The sequence below is a fragment of the Pteropus alecto genome, unplaced genomic scaffold (assembly GCF_000325575.1).
Source record: "Pteropus alecto unplaced genomic scaffold, ASM32557v1 scaffold94, whole genome shotgun sequence".
Classification (NCBI taxonomy): Eukaryota; Metazoa; Chordata; class Mammalia; order Chiroptera; family Pteropodidae; genus Pteropus; species Pteropus alecto.
In genome coordinates this window covers 8,583,044-8,598,866 of record NW_006437736.1, presented here as the reverse complement: position 1 = coordinate 8,598,866, position 15,823 = coordinate 8,583,044, and the positions used below count along the sequence as shown (strand labels likewise).

The window sequence follows — 15,823 nt, the reverse complement described above, 5'->3', positions numbered from 1 at the left end:
TTTAAAAAATTATAAAGATTTATAATTTAATGAAGAAATTAGTGTTTTAAAAACATTACTGCTTTAGTGTTTCTATAGCCTGTGCAATTTCAGTATTTTATTTTATGTATTCGGTATTTTATATATTCTAAAAGGAAATGAAAACGTATTCAAAATTTACTTTCCTTAGCACCTCTAGTATAAGCTAAAATGAGACTGTTTGCACTTTAAGGAAGCAGGCACAACAGATTCTGTGTATCAAAATCGAAAACTTTCAGCGACTACTCTTTTGGCCTTATTTCCATTTCGTTTAGCTGATAGGACTGGCAGATCTTGATAGCCACAACACCATATGCTACAATCAAAGCCAGATGACACCCTGGCACTGCAGTAGTTTTATGAAGTGATATGCGAATTTTGTTTTGTGATGGTTTGTTAATTAGAAGCTCAGATATTCAAAATTCTAAAGAACACAGTATGGCAAATTTCTCCATTCTTTACCTCAAGGAGTTGACTCAAGGAGTCTGCACCTTTTAATAGCTACCACCACCTACTTTTCTGCCTATGTTCCATCTCCCCTCAATCCAAATGAGAGGAAGAACACAATACCTGAAAACATCCCCGATACCTCATTCATTCATTTTATTCTTTCAACAAATTGAGTACCTACTATGTGCCAGGCACTGTGTGAGGCATAAGGAATACAAAGTGAACAATGACAACAAAAACACAATTCCTGTCCTCATGGAGTTTACAATCTAGAGAGTTTACATTAATCCAATACATATAAAATTACGAAGGTGTTCAATGCTAAGTAGAGGTATGTGTCTAAGCGATAATCTGTAACAGCAGTCTTGCTTTGTGACAGGTATTAAGGAATCCTTCCCTGAGGAAGCGATGAAATGACCTAACTGAAAGACAAATAGAAATTAACTAGACAATGAACAGGGAAAGGTATTTCAAGCCAAAGGAATAGCATGAACTAAGATCCCAATATGGAAAAAGCACTTTATTCTCACTTATTCCAGATACTTAAAGTGCAATGAAAATAGAACAGAAAGTAACTGAAAAATGGTACACAATGAGGCTGAAAAAGCAGTAGTAATAACTAACTTCTATTCAGTGCTTTTTAGGTGATGTGCCAGCCACAGTTTTAATGTTTTGAGACATTAACTCTTTTAATGCTCAGTTACCCTATAAAATAAATGATGGACATAATATATATGGCCTCATAGGTCACATAAAATATTTGGTTTTCGTTTTAAGAGCAATGAAAAGTCATCAAAGTGTTTTAAGCTAGGGGTGAGAATGGGGTAGATGGGTTGCCTCGATTAAAAATGCACTTCAAAAAAAAAGAACTCTGCCTGCATATAGAGATTGGATATGAGGAAGTCCAGAGTAGCTATAGGAAGACTAGTCAGGAGGCAATTCCAGTAATGCAGGCCAAAGGTGCTGATGGTAGCTCAGATAAAAAGGGGGTGAAAAGTGGAGAGAAGCACATAAATTTGAGAGATGTTTACAAGGTAAAATGACAGGACCTGGTAATGAATCGGTGAGCACGGGGCGAGAAAGTCAGAGAGAGGAAGGTGTCTAAGATGAATTCTAGGTTACTAGTTTGGGAACCAGGGTGATGGTGTTGCCATTCATTGAAATAGGAAGATGCCTTGAACAGACTGGAGGTTAATAAAAACTTATAAAAGAAGAAGTTACTAAATAACAATAACTACAATAAAAACCCAGAGAGAAGTTCCTGATTAATTTTTCCACATATATTTGTCTGCAGTTATACACAGCCATTCTCACATGACTTAAATAAAAATAATGCTTCATCATAACGTGTCATATGGCGGTTTTCTGAAATTCTTCGATTAAATGAGAAAAGAAAAAATACAAGATATCAAGAAAATGCTTCTGACATACATGAAATTAAAATGCAAAACATGATTATCATTTCCTTCCCCTGATCGGTAACATTACAGTGATTCTTCTCCCCTCTCCTGGCAAAATCTGTGCATTAATAACTAAAGTGGAAAAAAGCATGTAATTGAGATTTAAGTCAAAAGAGTGGGTTATTAATTGTGATTTCAGTCAAGTCACTTGTTCTTTCTGAGCCTAGGGTTTTTATTCAACTTTTAAAATGTGAGTTAATACCTATCTTGCAGGTTTGTTGTGGGAATTACATGAGATAGTGTTTTTGCCAGTGTTTTATTAATTTTCAATCTCTATAAAAATAGTACTCACTATAAATTTTTAAAATTCCAACAAAGCATATAGAATGCTCAGATCCATATTGTCATCTCTACTGTACATATGATTTTCTTCGGAAGGCCAAATAAATTGGAAAGGAATAAGGAAAACATTCCGCTTCTATAGCACTAACCAATTATTCCATATATTTAAAATTTATATAGAGCAAACAGGTCAATCCTGAGAAACACTGTCAGGCTCTGAAGAAGTTAATGTCCTATCAAATCTGTTTGTCTACATGAGAAACTGCTTTTGTTGACTATATACCTACAAATCAAAAGTACTCTACTAAGAATATTAACTATACATTTTAAATCTTTAGACCTTTGCTTTTAATCTAAGACTATTATATAGTTTATATTAACAGGGTTTAACATGATTTTTAAAATACTCTGAGGTAAAATAATAATTTAATTTGTTCTTTGCTGTATCCTCAGCTCCCAAAACAGGACCTGTATTTTTAAATAATGTCAATGAAAATGGGTGTTATAGAAGAGAGGAAAAAAGGTCAGTACTTTTCTCAATAAAATCCAAGTCACTCCAACACTTAAGTAAATGAAAAATGTATTTTCCTCCAGCTATTCAGACATAAGGATGGCTGTATCAGTCATGCCAACAAAGCACCATAAAGTGTCATAATGTGGCTTACGATTTTCAAGTATCTTAAAGAAAAAGTATTCCAGTTGTTTCATGTTCTATCTTAATATATTTATGTTTAAGAATGTGAATTTTAAACGAGACCCCACTAAATTTAATTCTATCAGAAATATATTTTAAATCTTTAAAAGCTTCTGTTTCTTAAACACTCATGAACTTTTATTTCATAATGTATGATTGAGATTCTCTCATGTTGGCTTCAATCTTAACAACCTCTAGAAAATAGAATTCAAAATTTACCAATTATTCTTATTATAGAAGATAGCATATATGTCACATAGAACTTTAATCAAAACTAGCTATATAAATTCAGTATGTGCAAACACCCATCTAATATAATACTACAAGAATGGTATGAAACTTTTTTGTATGTGTAAAGAAAATTCTCTGAAAACATTTCCTTCCTTAAATAGAGAAAAGATGAAAGTAAAGAAATAGTATAAATAGTATTAATTAAAATTCTTATAAACACTGCCAAATTTAGTAGGCTAGTTAAATTATTCTTCTAACAATAAATGTTTCAAGAAATGTACAAGTAATGCTTTTTAAAACAGTTGGCCATATACTCTAATGTTTTGTTTTTATACAGTTTGTGCTTTTTATTTTTATATTTGTACCATCTTTTTTGTGTGTGAAAACTATAGCTTCAACTTATACAGTTTACCCATCATTTAAAATGATTTTTTTTCACGTTTTCAAGTTACTTTATAAGTTCAGTTGAGTGATCATTTTCCAGAATTTTCAAAACCAGTAATTACATAATTCATCAATCTGATTGGACTTTTTTACAGTACTTAAATAATTATAAAGTACATTATAACATTTAAAATGTAAGCCTCCTTTTCTTTTACATTAGCCCTAAAAGCATTTGAATCTTTGTAAATAATAGTAATTACTGATAGCAATAAATTCAGCAATCTGTGGAACACAATAGGTTTTCATTTCTCTCTTTAAAAAATGCCTATAGTGTGATGCCAAAATTAGGAAATGACATCTTCTTTTCATTAGACATGTAATTATTTTACAGTATGTGTTGACTTCCTTATATCGTACCAATTTAAAAGAGGGTAAAACCCCAAAACACAAAACAACCAAAAGATTGTAATGCCCGTACCTAATACTTTCTAAACTGGCTTCGGAATAGTCACCACTTTCATTTTATTGTCTTTTCATGAAAAGGAAAGTCTTCCACTAATTGGTAACATCACATAATAAACAAAACCTCCCTACCCCAGAGCTCTAATGTGAGTTTCTGACTGACACTCCGGCTAGTCGACTGTCATCTTCTTTATATGATGAAGAAGAGCATCTTTTTCCAAGTGAGCCTCTGCAAGAGCCATTTTAGCTTTAGCCAATTCCTGTTTAAGAGATTCATTCTCTTCCATGAGCTGAAATGATAAATTTGGAAAATAAGAGAATTTAATCATTTCATAAAATGTGGACAATTTATATAGTAGCTAAAGGTGTGACACTTGAAACAGTAAAAATATCCAATGCTGATGTGGGTGTACTTAAGCTGAAAACTGCTTTGAGAAGCTATTTATAAACACATTTCAAGCACTTAAAAATGTTAAGTTTTGACCCAGCAATTCAAAACACTAATTAACCCCTAATTTCAAATCTAATAGTGATTTAGTTTAGTTTTAATTTCCCTGGACCTCTCTGTGGCTTTAGAGACTGCTGACCTCGCCTCTCCTCCCTGTCTCTCTCCTTTTTTGCCTTTTATGCCACAGCTCTTTGATGTTTATTCCTTCTCCAAGTATGGAATTTTCATCTTTTCCTCTGGTATTTAAGAATGCTTAAGATAATCATGCTAAGCAAAATAAGTCAGACAGAAAAAGTTGAGAACCATGATTTCACTCTTATGTAGGACATAAAACTGAAAGCAACAAATGAACAAGACAAACAAGCAAAAACTCAGACACAAACAACAGTTTAGTAGTTACCAGAGGGACAGAGGGGATAAAGGTAGGGTATAGTGTGGGAAGGAGATTTGTCTTTGGGTGGTGAACACACAACACAATATACAGATGATGTTATTATAGAACTATACATTTGAAACCTATATAATTTTATTAACTGATGATATCCAATAAATTTTAAAACTCTTAAATTTTAATATTTTATTAGATTCTGTTACCATCTGAGTCACTCTCTTAGATATCTTGTCTACTCCTGCAGTTCCAACTATCACATATATAGCCTGATCCAGCATAAACCACTCTCTTGAGCTTCAGACCCACATTCCGAATATCTCATAAGACATTTTCATCTAGATGAACAATAGGTGTCCCCTTCCACCATTAACTCACTTCAAGTACTTTATCATCTTAGAACTATTCCCTAAACCTAACTATGAAAATATGGTAAAATTAAGGGCTTTCTTTCCAGAATAATACATTTACATAAATACATTAAAATATATGCATTGAATTTCAAAGGATTTTCAGACTTCTTTTAGTCCCAGCTTAATAATTCCTGCCTTATAATCAAGCTGGGTATTTCCCTATATTTCCCTAATCTCTAGTTTGGCACTTGACACAGTATCTTGTTACTACCAGTTGCATACTCCTGTCTTTCTCATTACACTTAGAGTTTACCAGTAGGTAAGAATGGTATATACTGTTCAATTCTATATCCTAGCTCAGAGAGCTGACATCCACCAAATCCTGTTGAAGAGATCAATGAACTCATTCTGTAGTTCTACCATCGAGAATTAAACTTCTGTTGGACATTTTATTCATTTATAATGGCAAAATAAAAAGAGAAGCAATTCAAATGTTAACAAATGTTAAGAGGAAGGTTTAGAAATGACAGCACATCTACATCCATATTACTCTGCTATTAAAAAATAAATATGAAGCATATGTAGCAATATGGAAAAAATATTTGTTAAACAATGTTAAGTAAAAAAATACAGTATATACAAAAGAATAACAACTGTTTAGAAAAATTATAGAAAAATGAGAGGAAAATTAAAAAAATACTGATAGCACTACAGGAGGTCAGAGAGTATTAAAGTTGTTTTAAAATATCTTTCCAATGTTTGGAAATATAATACTTTTGCAACTTAAAAATAAGACAGCAAAATAAATATATCCTCCAGGAAGCCTTCCTAGATTCCAGAAACCGCAGTCTCCCACATCCGCTCCTCTATCTCTCTGTTGGACTACGACTCCCATGAAGGCTGGACTGTCCCTATCTTGCTCAACACTCTATCCATAACAACTACCAAAGCGTGGAGACTCAAAACAGGCACTCAATAAAATATTACTTAAATACGTAAATAAATAACGTTTTAACTATTTAGTATCTAACATTTATTTTAATTGCTGAAACTGAATGAGAATACATTAGTTTTTCCATTACCTGTTCCCTAGTAAAGTTAAAAGAGCACTCAGGAAAGTTAACTGATTGCGAAGACCAAGGAACTCCTGGACTTGTCTGAGTGGCTTGAGTGATACTGTGTTGTTTCTTCAGATCATGCTTTTCACTGGGAAGCAGCACTGATTCACTTTTGACACTTTCTTTCAAATCATTTCCAGTGTTAAGCATCTGAGAATCTGATCAAACAAAAAAAATACGCCGATAACATTTTCAAATACTTGACAAATCTTAATTTCTATTATGAGAAACTAATTTAAAAATAAATATATCTATATTAGTATGAAGGCATTATTATAAAATAGAAAAATAATAGAAGAAGTCATTAAAACTAAAAGCTCATTCACTGAAAAGATGAACAAAATTAACAAAACTTTAGTTAGATTGGGAGGGGGATTGGGAGCTGGGTACAAAAGATGAAGGGATAAAGAAGTACAAATTGGCAGTTACAAAATAGTAACAGGGATGTAAAGTACAGTATAAGGTATATAGTCAATAATATTGTAATAAACATGTACAGTGCCAGGTGGGAACTAGACTAATTCGGGGGATCACTTTGTTAATTATATGTCTAGCTACTATGCTGTGTACCTGAAACTACTATAAAATAATACTGAATTTCAATTTGAATTGAAAAATAAGAAAGAAAAAAACTACTAGAAATCAGAAATAAAACAGGGGACATTACTATCAACCTTAGATAAATAAAAATGATGATTAAGGAATACTAGGAACAACTGTATTCTAATAAACTAGATAACATAAATGAAACAAAAATTCCTAGGAAGAGAAACTACCAAAATAGACTAAAGAATAAATAGACAATATGAATAAATGTATAGCAGGTAAAGATATTGAATCAGTAATAAAAAAAAACAAAAACAAAAACTACCCACAAACAAAAAGCCCAGATCCAGATGGCTTCAGTGGTGAATTCTACTGAACATTTAAAGAGAATCAATAATACCAAATCTTTATAAATTCTTCCAAAAAACAGAAGAGAACATTTCTCAATTCATTCTATGAAGTCAGTATTACCCTGATTCCAAAACCAAACAAAACTAAAATCAATAATGCTCATAAATATTAATAAAAAAAATCCTCCATAAAATATTAGCAAACTGAACCTTGCAATATATAAAAATAATTATACACCATGGCCAAGTGGGATTTATCCCAGGGTGCAAAGTTGATTCACTATCCAAAGATCAATTAATGTAATACACCACATCAGCATAATAGAATTAAACAAAAGACGTGATTATCTCGATAGATGCAGAAAAAATATCTGACAAAATCCAATACTTTCTCATGATAAAAACACTCAGCATACTAGGAATAGAAGGAAATGTCCTCACTCTGATAAAGGCCATCTACAAAAAGGCCACAGCTAATATCATACTTAATGGTATAAGATTGAATGCTTTTCTCCTAAGATGAGAAATAAGACAAAGATGTTTGCTCTCACCACGTTTATTCAACACTGTCCTAGAGGTTCTAGCCAAGGCAATAAGACAAGAAAAAGAAATAAAAAGCATCCACGCTAAAAGGGAAGTGAAACTTTCTATTCACAGATGACAAAATCTTGCATATAGAAAGAAACTAAAGAATCCACTAAAAAACTCTTAGAACTAATAAGTTTAGCAAGGTTGCAGGAAACAAGATCAATATACAAAAATCAATTGTTTCTAAACACTTATAATTAACAATTCAAAGATAAAATTAAGAAAACAATTCCATTTAAAATGTCATTAAAAAAATAAAATACTTAGGAGTAAATTTAACAAAAGAAGTGTAAAACTTAAGCTCCAAAAACTATAAAGCGCCGTTGAACAAAAGTAAAGTTCTAAATAAATAGAGAAAAAAATGTATGTTCTTGGATGGAAACAATACTGTTAAAATGGCAATACTTCCCAAATTGATCTATAGCTTTAACACAACCCCTACCAGAATCTGAATTGGCTTCTTTGTAGAAATGAACAAGCTGATTCTAAAATTCATATGGAATTGCAAGGGACCCAGAAGAGTCAAAATAATCTTAAAAAAAAAAAAAAAAAGGCATACTTCCTGATTTCAAAACTTACTCCAAAACAAGTTGGTAACCAAGACAATGTGGTACTGGCACAAAAATAAATATACAAATAAATGTAATAGAATTGAGAGTCCAGAAATAAACCCATGCTTCTATGGTCCTTATCCACACAACAAATACAAAAATTAACTCAAATGGATCACACAGTTAAATTTAAGAGCTAAATTTATAAAACTCTTAAAAGAAAACATAGGGGTAAATCTTCATAACTTCAGATATGTTAATGGATTTTTAGATATGACACCAAAACCACAAAAGAAACAAAAGCAATAAATTGGACTCAAAACAAAAGAAGTTTGTGTTTCAAAGGACACTACAGAAAAAATAAAATGACAGCCCAGCCCATAGGATAGGAGATAATATTTCCAAATCATGTATTTGATAAGGGACTTACTTCTTTAATATGTAAAGAATGCCTAAGACTCAGTTAACAAAGACAAATAATTCATTTAAAACATAGGCAAAGAATGTGAACATTTATCCAAAGATATACAAATGGTCGATAAAGATATGAAAAAAAAACAAAAAAAAACAAACCACTTGACATCATTAGACACTAGGGAAATGTAGATCAAAACCATACCGATATATCACTTCATACTTGCTAGGATGCCTATAATCAAAAAGTCAGATAATAACAAGTATTGTCAAAGATGTGGAGAAGTTGGAACCCTCAATACTCTGCAGTGGTAAACATGTAGCCTAGTGCAGCCACTTTGGAAAACAGTCTGGCAGTTCCTCAAATGGTTAAACATAGAGTTTCTGGATGTCCTAGTAACTCAATTCTTAGATATACACCCAAGAAAAAGGAAAGCTTATACATGAATGTTTATAGTTCATATAATTCACATGTCGAAAAGTAGAAACAACCCAAATGTACATCAAGTGATGAAAAGATAATATGTAGTGTGATTATAGAATGAAATAAAAAGAAATGAAGTATGCAATAACATAAACCTTGAAAATATGCTAAGTTAAAGAAACTAGTCACAAAAGACCATATACTGTGTGATTCTATTTACATGAAATGTCCAAAATAGGCAAATCCATAGACAGATAATAAATTAGTGGTTGCCTAGGACTGTGGGAGGAACAGGGAGAGACCGCTAATAGGTATTTTTGAGGGTGATGAAATGTTCTATAACTGATTGTGATGACAGTTGCACCAATTGTGAGTATACTAAATGATGTTAAATTATATATTTTATGTGAATGGTTTGGTATTTGAATTATATCTCGAGTGTTTTTATTAAAAATAATTATAAAAAACAAAGCAGGGAATATTTTTACACATCGACTGCCCCGCCCCCCCCCACACACACACATTTGAATCAGAGAGTACAACCTGAATTTTTAAAAAGGAAATATATTTGTTTCTTTAACAGGAGAATCCAAGTGATGGTGCTTCAGGCATGGCTGGATATAAATCCTAGTTTCCAGCCATGCCTTGAAACCACTCACCATGTCCCAAGGGCTGAAATCTTTTGATTGTCCCCAAAATAATACTTGATTAGTAATTTATAATGTATTTTGGTTTTCAAACTTTTAAAGGAACACACCTCTCTCTTTTTTTTTTTTTTTAATGAAATCTGACTTAAAATGCTAATATGAACTAAAAATAGAAGCTGAGTTATCCTGGCTGTAATAAGAATAATAAGGGATGCAAGACCTATTCTACTTAGCCTACCTCTTACTACTCACTCATGGAATCTTAAGAATAATGAAAAAACCACTGACTAAACAATTCTGAAACCCATTTTATGTCAATCATTGGGAGGTAGAAAAAGGAGAACAAAGGGATGGTAAGAGAAGAGGAAAAAAAGTGTAGAGAGAGAAAGGAGGAATAAGGTAGAGAAGGAGAAAGAGCAGGAATTCCAGATGAGAAGAGAGAAAGAGGAATGTATAGATAATAACGGATAATGAAAGATAAAGAAGAAATAGGCAGGAGTATGTAGGAAGGGAAAAGGAAAAGATAGGGAGGGAGTGGATAAGGAGGAAGAGACAGGCAGATGAAGGTAAAAAGGTGGGAGAAACTGGAAAGGAATGGGAAGGAAGAGAACCCATAGATAATAGGGGTGATTGGAGTCTATTACTATAGACTTATTTCCTTTCATTTACTTTAAAAGAACTTCTTTCAAGTTTTTAGGACAAATTCTGATAAACAAACCTATGCCCCTCACAAATGAAATGTGTAGCATCTTACAGCAGCATATACCTTTTCCCTAGGGCAGGCAGGCTCTGCCACTTTCTATATATTTTACCTTGAACAAGTCACTTCTATAAACTTCAATTTCTTCATCTGCAAAATGAATCTGATAAGAATACTTGCCTTAATTATCACAAAGGGTTGTGGTAAGAATGAGTTAATATTTATTGTAAAAGAACTTTATCAACTGGAAAGCATTATTTGAATATGAATCGTTATTAGTACCACAGTAAGTGCTCAATAAATATTTGACTTTAATTATGGACTTTAATAGTTCTCTGTTTATTCAAATAGAAGATTTCAATTCATTTTTCTTTTCTGGTCATAAGACATGTCTCTGAATTTAGGTTTTACCTTTCTTTAGATTTAGTGATCAAATAAATCTTCCTGCATTCCCAGTTAGGGAGCATTACGGCAATGATTTTAAATGTGTATATGGCAAAGGGCTGCTTGTCACAGAGCTTTTAAATATACTGTGCCTCACCTCCACAACATTCTGATCTAGCTAGCTATTGGGCGGCAGACCCTCCCTTGCAACCCTTTGGTTGCGAATTGATGGCATAATGGCTGGCCACTCTTCCAGATGAGAATATGTCAGGTCCTAGATGTGTTGGATAGAGAAATGTCGAGAGCCAGTACACTACTATTAAAAGTAATTAATAATAGATGGCATGGCATATACAAATATATACCATATATACATATACACACATGTACCAAACATTTTCTGTCTTTTTCTCTTTTGGTTAGTCTTATTAACAGTTACCTAATTAGCCATATTTCACTGGAACAAAAAATTATAGTGTACCCTTCTAATTTTCTGAAAAATTATTGAAGTTTCTCTTTAAAGTCTTTAGTGAAAAACTGGTCATTGTTTTTAAGACTTTCCCAAGAAGTGTGAAGTACTATAAATAAGCAGCAAAAAAAGGTATAAAGGCACTTATTCCTTCATGATGGACTTTAGTCACATCCAGAACTGCAAGTATACCCTAGAAAAAAACTAAAAAAACAGGAAGGAGTGAAGAAAAATATTAGGTAAGCTGCTATTATCACAGCAACAAGCACATACAACTGATTTTTGAAACAGCTACTAATGAGATTATTTTGAATGTTCCTGCTTGCTAAATAAATTTGCATCAAGGGAGAAAGAAAAACCCAGCATACTTCAAAATTTCTTAACTATTTGAGAAAGTTGGGTCATTCAAATCATTCCCCAAATGTTCTTTGAATTCTAAAAAGCAAATAAAATTCATTAATACTTCTTTATCATGGCTAATGTATTAGTTTGAGTCATATATGATACATTATCATACATGTGTGGTATTTTAGGCTATATGTTACATGATATACTTTACACACTGAAGACCCTAATGCAATTAATTTCCACATCATAAGAAAAGTAACATACACAAACAGTTTTACGACACTGCTTTTAGGAATACACTGAAATAAAACATGAAACACCCTATATAAAACAAAGCATACTTGTTTATACTTAAAATATGTTATTCTTCCCAGTGCCAATGAAAAAGTATTTTAAAATAATCTTTGAATTTTTACAGTGCTAATATCCTGAATAACAATGTAATGGAAATTATACCAATGAGCTTTTGAAAGGTACATCTACAATTTACATGAGAGCTGCTGCTTAAGTTCAAATAATACTGTTTTGATGCCCATTTTTACATAATCTAGCATATGCCTTTTTCATCTAACATTTCATCATTGCTGAAATCATCCAAATAAGTGTCATTGTAAAGGCATGAAATAAGAAAAAATATATATTCTTAAAATGGAAAACATTTTAAGCAGCTTCAAGTTTTCAAAAATGTAAGATATGAGGTGCACAAACATGAGATGTCATAATAAAAAAATAAAAATAGATACTACCTTGCCTTCATTAGAGCACACTGCTAAGTTAGATATAATTCTGTTTTTAAACCCATACAACTTTAAAAACAAATCCAAATAAAATTTCCATATTGAAATGATCTTCAAGAAAAGATATACCCTTACTGGACTGACCAGTGACTTACTTTTGCCTTTAGCTACTACATTAAAATACAGTTCACAACTGGTAAAATATGTATCTGACTAGAAAATATAGATAAAAAATGTAGGGGAAAATATTGAGGAAGAAATTTCAAAGCACCTTTTTTTTAAAATTAGTTTTTACTCATCAAATTGATGTTTAATGCTGTGTTTCTCCAATGTGTATACACGAATAGAGACATAAAGCAAAAAATTCAATTATAGAATTTATGTACTTAATTTAAAAAATTTTTAATGTACTCTGAGAGGCATGCTAAAATTTCTCCATATGATTGTAGTATCTCACTATGATATAATTCCATTTCTCTTTATTTGAAACAGGTTTGCTTTTTTTTTTCCTGTTCTGTTGTTAGATGGGTAAAGGTTTATGACCGGGGTACGTTTTTGTGGTTTTTTTGGAGGGGAGTTTTTTTATCAATATGAAATCTCCCTCTGGGGCCAACAATTTAAACAGGCACTCCACTAAAGTAGGAATATACAGATGGTAAATAGGCATAAGAAAAGATGCTTTACATCATGCCACCAAGGAAATGCAAATAAAAACAACATACCTCTACACACCTATTTAGGATGGCCAAAATACAGAACACTGACACCAAATACTGGTGAGGATCTGGAGCAATAAAAAGTCTCATTCGTTGCTAGTGAGAATACAAAATGGTCCGGCCATTTTCTTACAAAAGTAAACATACTCTACCACCAGATCCAGCAATCACACTCCTTGGTATTTACCCAATGGAGTTGAATATGTCCACACAAAAAACCTGCACGAGTGTTTTATAGCAGCTTTATTCATAATTGCCAAAATGTGGAGGCAACCAAGATGTCCTACAGAAGGTGAATGGTTAAATAAACTATGGAACATTCAGACAGTGGAGTATCATTCAGCTCTAAAATGAGCTATTAAGCCTTGAAAGGAACCTCAAATGCATATTACCAAGTGAAAGAAGCCAATCCAATAAGGCTATGTATGATTCCAACTACATGACATTCTGGAAAAGTCTTTATTTTTGCCTTTAAAATAAAATTGAGGTTTAAAATTATTTTCCCACTGGTTGCCAGGGGTTGGTGGGGGGAAGGAGGATGAACAGGTAGAACACAGAGGACTGTTAGGGCAGTGAAACTACTCTGTATGGTACTATAATGGTAGATACATGTCTTTATTTGTTTGTCCAAACCTAGAGAATGTACACCAGGAATGACCCCTAACATAAACAATGAACTTTGGATGATAATGACAGGTCAATGTAGGTTCATCAATTGGACAAAAATACCTCTCTGGTGGGAGATGTTTATAATGTGGAAGACTCTATTCTGGGGTGACAAGATACATGGGAAATCTCTGCACCTCCCACTCAATTTTGCTGTGAACCTAAAACTGCTTTAAAAAATAAAGTCTATCAAAAAAAAAAAAGAAATCTCTGTTCCATTTTATACTTTTAATTCAACATTTCTAATCCTTTTGTTAGCCCTTGTCTGATATATATACATTTTTCCCACCTTATTTTCAGTGTTTTTGTGCCATTTTGTTTCGGAGGGATATCTTATTGCAGCGTATATCTGAATTCTTCCCCCTAACTTTCTATCAGTGCGTCTGTCTTTTAACAAGGGAATTTAAACCACTCATATTTACTGCAATGATTAATTCCTATATTCTAATTTAATGTTTTCTATTTACTATCCTTTCTTTTAATTTCATTTTTTATATATTGTCTTTTGTATGTAAAATAGAGTATTAATTGGATACTTCCATCTGGTTTTTTCTCAGTGCTAATGGTTTAAAAATTATTATTTTTGGACTTCTAAGGTTAAGCATACAACGTTAACAAATATTTTTTTAAAGTCTAGTGTTAATTCCCCCTCAAAAAGACAAAAACTTTAGCACAGTTTTACTTCTCTATACCCCTTACTTTTTCCCAATTCCAACCTCTCATACTGACATCATCTGGAATTTTAGTTGCACATATAAAAAATTATTCTTATGCACAAACAAAAATTTAGACTTAACTCCAAGGTTTACTAGTTTCTTTACTTATTACTGTTCCTTATTAAATTTTCATTTTAACTAAGTAATTCTTTCCACTTAAAAAATTGTCTTCTCTGCCATAAAAAAAGAATGAAATCTTACCAACTGCAACGACATAGATGGATGTAGAGGGTATTATTCTAAGTGAAATAAGTCATACAGAGAAAGATAAATACCATATGATCTCACTTACATGTGAAACCTAAAGAATAATAAAAACAAACAAAACAGAAGCAGACTCATAGATACAGATAAACTGATGGTTGCCAAATGGGAGACAGTTTGGGCTGGGTAAGAAAGATGAAGGGATTAGGAAATACAAAGTGGTAGTTACAAAATAGTCATGGGGATGTAAAGTACATCATAGAAAATATAGTCAATAATATTGTAATAACTATTCATAATGCCAGGTGGGTACTAGACTAATTGGGGGGATCACTTTGTAAATTATATTGTCTAACCACTATGCTATGCACCTGAAACTAATATAAAATAATATTGAATGTCAACTCTAATTGAAAAATAAAAAGAGAAAAAGAAGTCTTTATTTTTGCCTTTAAAATAAAAGTTGAGGTTCAAAATTATTTTCCCCCAGAACTTTAAAGATTTGCATATCTTTTAGCATCCAGTGTTGCCAATGGAAAGTCTGATGCAAATATGATTCTCTTCTTTTTGCCTTTTCTCTCTAGAAGATTTTAGGACTTTTTTCTTTATCCTTAGTATTGTGAAATTTGACCAGTATTTCTAGGTAAGAATTATTTTTCATTTGCTTTGCTCTGCACCTGTTTGGCTCCACCAATTTGAAGACTTGTTTCTTCCTTCAAATTTGGGATGTTTTATTACTTCTTCAATTATTTTTCCTTTTGCCTTTTATTCTGTTCTCTTTCTGGAACTCCCTTTAAATCCCTTTTGGAATTTCTAGCTCCATTCCTCGTGTCTCAATGTTTTTTTTTGTTTTTTTTGTGAAGGGGCACCTCAATACCACGGGTCAAAGAAAGATATACCTCTCCTACTAGATGCTCTCTCACCCATTGATACACTTCATTATCTTTAAAGATCCCTCTGCTCTAAACTTTTTGCCCTGTTTCTATGGCCCAAGATGCCCCCTGCACTCTACTGTATTTTGCCAGAGTTACAGACCTTGGAGCTTCTTTGCAGAGTTACAGACCTTGGAGCTTCT

The 15,823-nt window shown here is 32.3% G+C and overlaps 1 protein-coding gene across 2 annotated transcripts in view; it reads right to left on the bottom strand.

Moving 5' to 3' along the window:
* Positions 1-606: 606 nt before the first annotated feature.
* Positions 607-15,823, bottom strand: part of UHRF1BP1L (UHRF1 binding protein 1 like) — a 70,751-nt gene continuing 55,534 nt past the window's right edge. For both annotated transcript variants that reach the window (XM_006914568.3, XM_015591552.2), the window contains 2 exons: positions 6,253-6,446; positions 607-4,271 (listed from right to left, as the gene is read on the bottom strand). In XM_006914568.3, coding sequence (XP_006914630.1) covers positions 4,152-4,271; positions 6,253-6,446 — 314 coding nt within the window. In that variant the 3' untranslated portion in view covers positions 607-4,151. The remainder of the gene's footprint in view (positions 4,272-6,252; positions 6,447-15,823) is intronic.